Raw genomic sequence first — 8463 nt, 5'->3', positions numbered from 1 at the left:
CTGAGCGATTATTCTGCCGAAGACTTAGAAAATCCTACCGTCGTGTCATCTGATACGCCCGGGGAAAACACTGACTCTCGAATGCCTCTCTAAATCTCGTATATATAACATGCTGCTCGCCTATGATCGAGCGCTGTGTGTCCCACCAGATCTCTGCCCCATCTCGTAAGTGGTAAGCAGCCAGCTCAGCCTTCTCCCACTCGGAGCAGGCCATGTAAAAGAATGTCCGCTCCATAGACTCTATCCAAGATTGAGCCACGCTCGGATCAGTCTCCCCGTGAAATAGCGTGAATTGGCTTTTCACCAACTCCGCCAAGGCTGGGATCCACGCTCGTGCCACAACCATATCCGTAGATATCGCTGCGGTACTGGGCAGAATCACTGGAGTTGATCTTATGGGTGGTACTGATGGATAGGTTGGAAGAGGTACCACTGGTGCTGCCACATAAACAGGGTAGGAACCACTAGTGGAACTACAGAGTAGGCATAAGTAGGGACGACTAAAGGTACGATGGGCGGTACCGGGTAAGATGTAACCGGTACTGCTGGTGCGGGTGCCGGGTGTGCAGTAACCGGCGCAGGTATCTGGGGTGCCAAGTACGTAGTAGCAGGCGCGGCTAGAGAAGGTGCCGAGTACCCTGTAGGTACTACTGGCGGTACAGTCGAGGTAGGTACCTCGGAAGTCGGAGCTATCGGGGTCTGATAAGCACCCGTACCCACAATGACCTGAGGAGTCTGCCCCTGACGGACAGGCTCAACCCTACCAGACCTCTCTGAAGGCTCTGTCTCAGGAGAATCTAACGGCCTCTTACGTGGCCGCCCACGTCTCGGTGCCGGTACACGTGTAGGTGGCATATCTGTAAAGAAAATGTTACCCAGATATCACTACAGGTATAAGAACTGAAAATTTTCCTAAATTACCTATTTGCCGTCTGGAGATGTCCTGTCGCTGCTTAGCCCCAAATAGAACCAATAAAACCGCGTCAAAATACCTCGGAATTTCGAAACGATAAAATCGACGAAAATCCGTACAATCCGAAATACCGAGAAATGCTTACGAAAGTAAGCCTCGTAAATCCAAAACCCGACAAGTAGGTATCGCAAAACCTGCTCTGATACCAAATAAATTGTCACGCCCCAGGTAGTCCCTGTCCGAAGAAATTTCGGCAGCATCTCCCCTGTACGGCGGACAATATGAAGCTCAGTATACATATATCTCTATACCTCGGCCACACACGGCCGGAATAATACAATACAAATAAGAAACAAACCACGCAGTTTATATCAACATTCCACACAGATATAATATATGATCAATCCACGCAGTTTAATAAAGAAAGACGATATAGAACCTCGAAGATATATGTAAACAGCCTACTCCACTACAACGCAGAAACAAATCCACGAAGTAATGGAAATACAACCGCAGCGGAAAACAAAAGTAGCAAACCCGAATGTGCAATGTAAAGTCCACAATACAAACCCACAATACAAGTATATAAGATGCAAAAGCAAAATATAATCCGACAAAGAAAATCCTCGCGATAATGGGGCTAGCGACTGGAATCTCTCCTGACGGCCTCAACCTGAAAAAAATAGTAACAACGGGGTGAGTTCAAAGAACTCAGCAGGTAATCCAATAGATATGTACAGCAACATATAACTACCATAATATCCTAAGGTACAGTCTCCTAAACCATAGGACCTACAGTACAGTCTCCTAACAATATAACAGGTATGCATAGCTGAATAACTAGTAATGAGTAACCGTATATGTCGAGTTCTGACAAGAATAATAAGAAATGCATAATTGAAATAAACTATACTCACTGCGAGGCTTGGGCGAATGACTGTGGACATACATAAGATAGTCGAACAAATACCATGTCACTGTATGCATGTCAATCATATGCGATACCCAAGTGCATCATCCAATATGCAACAATCACAATAAATGCATACTGTGCATATGATGCGATATGACATGGTCACCCTGACGCAGTCGGCCGTCTCACATGCGATGGCGAGACCGAGTAGGTAGGGTTGTGACACGTGCACTCTGTCGTCACTACCCACGATGAGTGACCGAGTGGACGGGATCTCGTCTGAGTACACCTATCCTCCTACCTCAAACATAGTGAGGGAGCGTAACGCTCTCAACTGGGAGGGATCTCGACGTGCTACCACGCTGCGATCACACTACCCATGAGCGGACCCGCGGAGCCTGACAAAGGCCATACACACCCTGGTGCCGTGCCACTACCCATGCAGTGGTCAGGCCCTTGTAGCTAGCCGACGAGCTCAACAATAATGGAGTCGTCAATCGCCCGCATGCAATCATGCGGGATGGTGCATGATGCTACAATATGTCATACAGAACATAGCCTCCTCCATATACGCGGGTGCCCAAAAGGTAAACGCATATATATAACCATGATATAAACAGCATAAACTCAAAGATATCACATATAACAATGATGTAAGTATCATGAATCCAAGAGCATGTATCCCACATGTAAAGCAACTAATCCGGTAGAGTAGAGCACTATAGACATGCATCTCTATGAACATATATATACATGGCAAGAGGTAAATATCCAATCCTGAAGTAAGGCAACTAACAGATGAAGCATGTGATAGGTATCAACTAGCTAAGACCAGGGAAGAAATAAATCTACCACCTATCACTAGCAACTATATATAAACTATACATATCATAAGACAGTATCAAAAGATAAGTCAAAGGGTACCCGCCTCCAATAGAAGGTACAATCAAGCAATCCAAGGTCGAGACGCCTGTCTCTAATCAGAGTCCTGTGTCAATCAAACAATATATATATATATTTTATTTAGCTAAATCCAAATGAATAGCTAAATAAAATCCCTAAACCTAAATTAGGGCAAAGCCCTAATCACAACCTCAATCTACATAATTAAATCTAATGGTTAATTAGGATTAGTTACCTAATCTCTAATCACCAATTAGATTAGAAATCCAATCTTAGATTAAATCCAATAGTTGACTAGGGTTAATTGTCTTAACCCTAATCATTCCATTAGTTTAATCTAAGCAATTAAATCTAATCACAATCAACATAACCCTAATTCATCCACAACAGGCATAACCATCTAAAATAACCAAACTACATGATGATCTACTACCCAATCAAAAATCCTACACCATACCTTAACCTCACAGCCCCCTATTGATGCTGGAACAAAGTGTTCTGCTCGATGGAGTAGCTGCCGGAACCAAAGAAACTCCACAGCAAGCACAGACCTCACCTCCTGATCGGATCAAGAAGGGTTCAATCAATGGAGATCACGGATCACACAATAAACCTTCAAGCCTTTGCTCGGCAACTCAATTGATCCCATCATCTCCAACCAAAACCTAAACCAACCACAATAAGATGACCAATTCGATCAGAGAAGAATCCAGCACAAGAAGATTCAAATCCAAAAGAAGAACCCTAATCTAGCTAAACCCTTGAATCAACAAGGATCCAGTGATGAATCAAGAGGCAATTTCAGAAGAGGGGCTTTCGGTTAAGGCTGGCTTACCCACGCCGGCGATCGAGTGATACAGATCCGGACTAGGGCACCTCTCCAAGCTTCGGTAGGCGATTGGTTGGGAGTCGACGCAAGATCTGGTCCTTCACCGTGCCCTAGCCGCCGCACCTTCGGCGATCGGCCGCAAGCACCACCGGAGCAGAGACCCTTCGGCCGAAGGCAGCCCGGTCTTCCTTGGCACCGTCGAGATCCAGCGATGAGTTCCTCAGGATCGGCGACGAAGGCTAGAGAGATCGAGGAAGGAGAGGGTCGCGTAGGAGGAGATCGGCTTCCAAATCCGCCGGACAGAACCCCCTGATCAGATCCAGCTCCTCGGCACCGTCAAGCTCCGGTGACCCCACTAGTTTCCGTCGAGGTCGACGATCACCGGAACCCCCGGCTGTGCTTCGTCCGCGAGAAAGAGAGGTCGAGAGGAGTTGGGGAGATCCGGGAAGAAGGTGTTCGGGTTGGGTGAAGAGTCGGGTGAATCGGCGATGGGGTTTGGGGGAGAAAAGAAATAAAGGAAATGAATTTATATATTAACACATTTCCTCACTTAAACGAGTATCCTAAACAGGCTTTATCCGAGCCCAAAGTTTATCCCCTCAAAACCCTCCGTACGAGCTCCGAAAAATTCCCAGAAAATTTCTAAAAATTCCGGAAAAATTCTATAAGACTATTTCCCAAATAACCTTATTTATTTAAATTTTTTCGAGATCTCACACCCAATGCCTTGCTGGTGTACAGAGCGGAGGCACCCAGTGCAGTGCCTTTAGTGGTGCGTAGAGTGGACGCACCTAGTGCAAAAAACGAGGGCACCCAGTGCCTTGGTGGTGCGCAGAGCGGACACACCCAGTGCAGGAAACGGTGGCACCATCCTAATTTGCCAACACTGATCTGAAAGTGTTCTAAGTATCATCAGTCTGCGATTAATTTTGACAAAAACTTGCACTTGGATGTTACATTGGGCGAACTTTCAGGCCTTAAAAGTAAAAAAATACAAATCCAGATAATTTACCCCAAAACTCCGTCGCAAGGTCCGAAGCGAAACGAAAACAAACGAGAAACGAAAACGGAGAAAGAGTTGAAGAAGAATGTAAATCGAGATAACTTACTCCAAAACTCCATCGCGAAGTCCGAAGCGAAACGAAAACGAAGAAAGAGTGGAAGAAGAATGTAAATCGAGATAGCTTACCTCAAAACTCAATCACGAAGCCCGAAGCGAAACGAAAACAAACGAAACAAGAGAAAGAGTGAAAGAAATGTAAATCGAGATAGTTTAAGTGAAACGAAAACGGAGAAAGAGTTGAAGAAGAATGTAAATCGAGATAGCTTATTCTAAAACTCTATCGCTAAGCCTGAAGTGAAACGAAAATGGAGAAAGAGTAGAATAAAATGTAAATCGAGATAGCTTACTCCAAAACTCCATCGCGAAGCCCAAAGCGAAACGGAAAAAGAATGGAAGAAGAATGTAAATCGAGATAGCTTAGCCCAAAACTCCATCGCAAAGCCAGAAGCGAAATGAAAACAGAGAAAGAGTGGAAGAAGAATGTAAATAGAGATAGCTTACACCGAAACTCGATGATGAAACCTGAAGCGAAACGAAAACAGAGAAAGAGTGGAAGAAGAAGGTAGATCGGGATAGCTTACTCCAAAATTGCATTGAGAAACTCGAAGCGAAACAAAAATGGAAAGAGCCAAAGCAAGACGAAAACGGAGAGAGAAAGGAAGGAATGAAGCACAGTGGAAGATAGTGGTGAGAGGCCTATTTATAGGCAAGGTTAGGAGAAGCAGGGCGATTGAGTGCCTGCCTGCTTAGTTAGGACAATTAGTTAGGACATGTGCCATTAATCTTTAATCTAGCGTCAAATTGGCTCATAAAATCGCCATCTCGCTATCTCCCTGATCTGGCGTAGCGTTTTTTATTATGACATAAGCAAATGATATTAATAATTATATATATATATATATAACTATTCTTTAATATTTAGAAATTAAGTTATAGTTATCAACATAAAAAATAATATTAAAAATTTTTAAATACTCACAAAAAATATATTTAAACATCTAATAGTATTTATTTCTTTTAAAATTTAAAATTAAATTAATTAATTTTAGATACTCGCGATATATTATATATAGTTAGGATTTAAAATTTTAAAAAAATGTTGATGTTCAAAAAATAAAAAATAAAAATAATTTACATGAAAAAATTTATCAAGGCGCCTATCAATTCCAGCGCCGAGTACCTGTGCTTGATTAATTTTAAAATATAATCCTCTTTCTTTTTTTTTTTTTTTGATAAATCTTAAACAACTTATATATATTCTCTCTGGTGATAAAATTAAATTTAAGCAAGTAGAAATTCTACAAGGCAATTTTGTTTGAAAAAATAAAAATTTCTGTGTTAGCTATTGGTAGACGTTCTTCGAAGTTTTTTTATATATAAATAGTTTTTTTAAATTATTCCTGCATTATTATATATCTGTATTTATGACATGAGAAAAGATAATATATATGCTACAATTAACAAAATCAATATTAATCAACATAGCAGTTGACTGCTACTCGATCCCATTCCAGAACAGTCTCTGATAGCGTCTTTAAAAACCACAATCTGATTCTTTCATTCCTGATATTCATCGAGACCCTTTTCAGATGCTCCAAAGGCTCATTAATCCTCAATGAACTCTCCTCCCGTTCGTCGAAATCTTCATCACACGGTTGCTAAAAATGAGAGATGATCAGTCAAGGCAAATTAAGAAAGCATCGCCATTAATAAATATCTCAAACTCAAACCTTTTCGGATTCAGTTAAAACGAGTGACTGTAGATTCGGCACACATCGAAGAAGATCAAACACTATGTTCAGGCTCAACCTCTCTGCGACATACATTTTGATCTTCAACTCGAGCAGTTTGTGAAAGACAGGAAACCCTCCTACGACTGCCTTATATTTTTTCTGAAACAAATCAAACCATCTGTAAGTCTGACATCTCCATTAGTTCTAAAACAATCAGGAGGAGAAGATCGAGCGAAAACATACCAGGAATCCCGTCTTCAAGCCTGAAAGGCATTTGTCCGACACAGTTATAGCTGCCGCAGTCACATCGCATAGCGTCTGAACAAATGTTCCGAAGCGCACGGAAGTCAAGGAGGGTGCTTCGATCTGCAAGTTTGTCAAACTGAATTCGGATTTTAGCCTTAAATATTGGAGTTTCGGACAAGTGATTTGAACATTTGCTGGAGCAGTTATAAGAGTCAATCTGAAAAGATTTGGCGCCGCTATTTGAACGAATTTGTGTCGGGGATATTTTGCATTTAATCTTAATTCTTCCAAAACAGGACAACCCGAGAGCAACCTAGCCAAGCCCTCGTTAGGAATAATATTTTCGCTAAGTCCGAGGGAAAGCGTCTTCAGATTGCTCAATCTGAAGGCGATGGAGTCGGAAATCGTAAATATGAAATTCACATCGTCCACGACTTGCAGATTCAACGACAAGAGCGATGGCCAATCGAACAGAAGTTGGAGAAAAGAATCGATTGTGATTCCGTATTCCTCAAAGAAGAAATTGAGGAGAGTCACGTGTCGGGCGCCGTGGGATTTGGCATATTCGACCAAGTCATAGAGGAAATTCTCACGTATAATTCTCAACTTGTAGGTCGATCCATGTCCGCCCAACTTTTTAACGGCAGTTTGACGTTGAATGCTGAGAATGCTGAGACCGGAGAGGTGAAGACGAGAAACAGAGTCGCCGCTGCGGGAAGCGAAGAAGCGCTTCATGATGAAGCGTTTTAGTTGGAGGTAGGAGAAGTCGACGACGGGGACGGAAGTCCAGACGCGGCGCCATCTGCGGGCCAGAACGGAGGTACGGATGGAGTCTATAGTGGGGAGGAAGGAAAGGATGTGATGGAGAAGCTCGTCCGGGAGATTACTGAGGTAGTCTTCCCCTTCCGACAGCACGTGCCGGCGAAAGCGGCGGCGGCTGCTACTCGAACCGTCCATGAAGAGAGAGAGGAAGACCGCTGCGGCGTCTGATCTACGGACCTACATATTTATAGCCTATAGCCAAATAATCTGATCCAAGACAATTAAATTACAGGAAAGCCCCGACAATAAAGGAAACATATAGTTTGACAATTTTTTTTTAAAAAATCTTTAATTTCCAATGTATCTGATTATTTTTTTTTTTTTTTTAATGCTATTCTAATTCAGAGCCGTCTCAACAATTGAGACTTTAAGGAAATTTTTTTTTTATAAAAAAAAATTACCTTATTTTTTTAAAAATTTAAAAATATATTATTAGAGATATTTAATTTTATTAATAAAATTTAAAAAAAATAATTGATACGATATAAGGAATTATTTTTTAATAGAAAATGATGACCAACTAGGTAATCTATAAATATTTTTATTTTTTTACAAAGCTCACTTTATTAGTAAAATTTTAAAACTAAAAATTTCTTTATGTTAAATTTTAAAGTATAATATAATAAAAATAATATATTTTTAATATAAATATTTTTAATTAAATACATAAAGTTAAATTTTATCCATAAAATGCTAAAAATACTAATTAATTTAGTAATGAATAATAATTTATAATAATACTATTAATATACATTTTGATTGTTATTTTAATTTTTTTTTATCAATCAATTTTAACTTTGATAAAAGAATATATGATGTAATAGTAAAATTATTATTATATAATTTAAATGATCCTGTCCGAAAGTGTGAAGTTGAAAAGTCGGAGATGTGACGGCTCTGCTAATTGGATGAACACCTTGCTCCACTCTGTAAAATAAACCAAACCAAGGAAAGGGTATTTGACGTTGGCCCTCCAATACTCAAGTTAGAAAAAATAGCAGGAAAAGAATATGAAAATAATAGAAATAGAGATGAATCCTC

The 8463-nt window shown here is 40.8% G+C and overlaps 1 protein-coding gene and 1 long non-coding RNA gene across 2 annotated transcripts; both read right to left on the bottom strand.

The window, feature by feature from the left end:
- Nucleotides 1-2754: 2754 nt before the first annotated feature.
- On the bottom strand, nucleotides 2755-4161 carry LOC121994564. The gene is made up of 3 exons (XR_006115778.1): nucleotides 3565-4161; nucleotides 3187-3394; nucleotides 2755-2814 (listed from the first exon to the last, which is right to left on the bottom strand). It is a non-coding gene; the product is annotated as an uncharacterized LOC121994564 (long non-coding RNA).
- Nucleotides 4162-6093: 1932 nt separating this feature from the next.
- On the bottom strand, nucleotides 6094-7557 carry LOC121995489 (F-box/LRR-repeat protein 25-like). The gene is made up of 3 exons (XM_042549218.1): nucleotides 6598-7557; nucleotides 6352-6513; nucleotides 6094-6279 (listed from the first exon to the last, which is right to left on the bottom strand). The coding sequence occupies exons 1-3, from the start codon at nucleotides 7555-7557 to the stop codon at nucleotides 6094-6096; spliced, it is 1308 nt and encodes a 435-aa protein (XP_042405152.1).
- Nucleotides 7558-8463: the final 906 nt, after the last annotated feature.

The sequence above is a fragment of the Zingiber officinale genome, chromosome 6A (assembly GCF_018446385.1).
Source record: "Zingiber officinale cultivar Zhangliang chromosome 6A, Zo_v1.1, whole genome shotgun sequence".
NCBI classification, from domain to species: Eukaryota; Viridiplantae; Streptophyta; class Magnoliopsida; order Zingiberales; family Zingiberaceae; genus Zingiber; species Zingiber officinale.
This window is presented reverse-complemented; position numbering and strand designations above follow the sequence as displayed.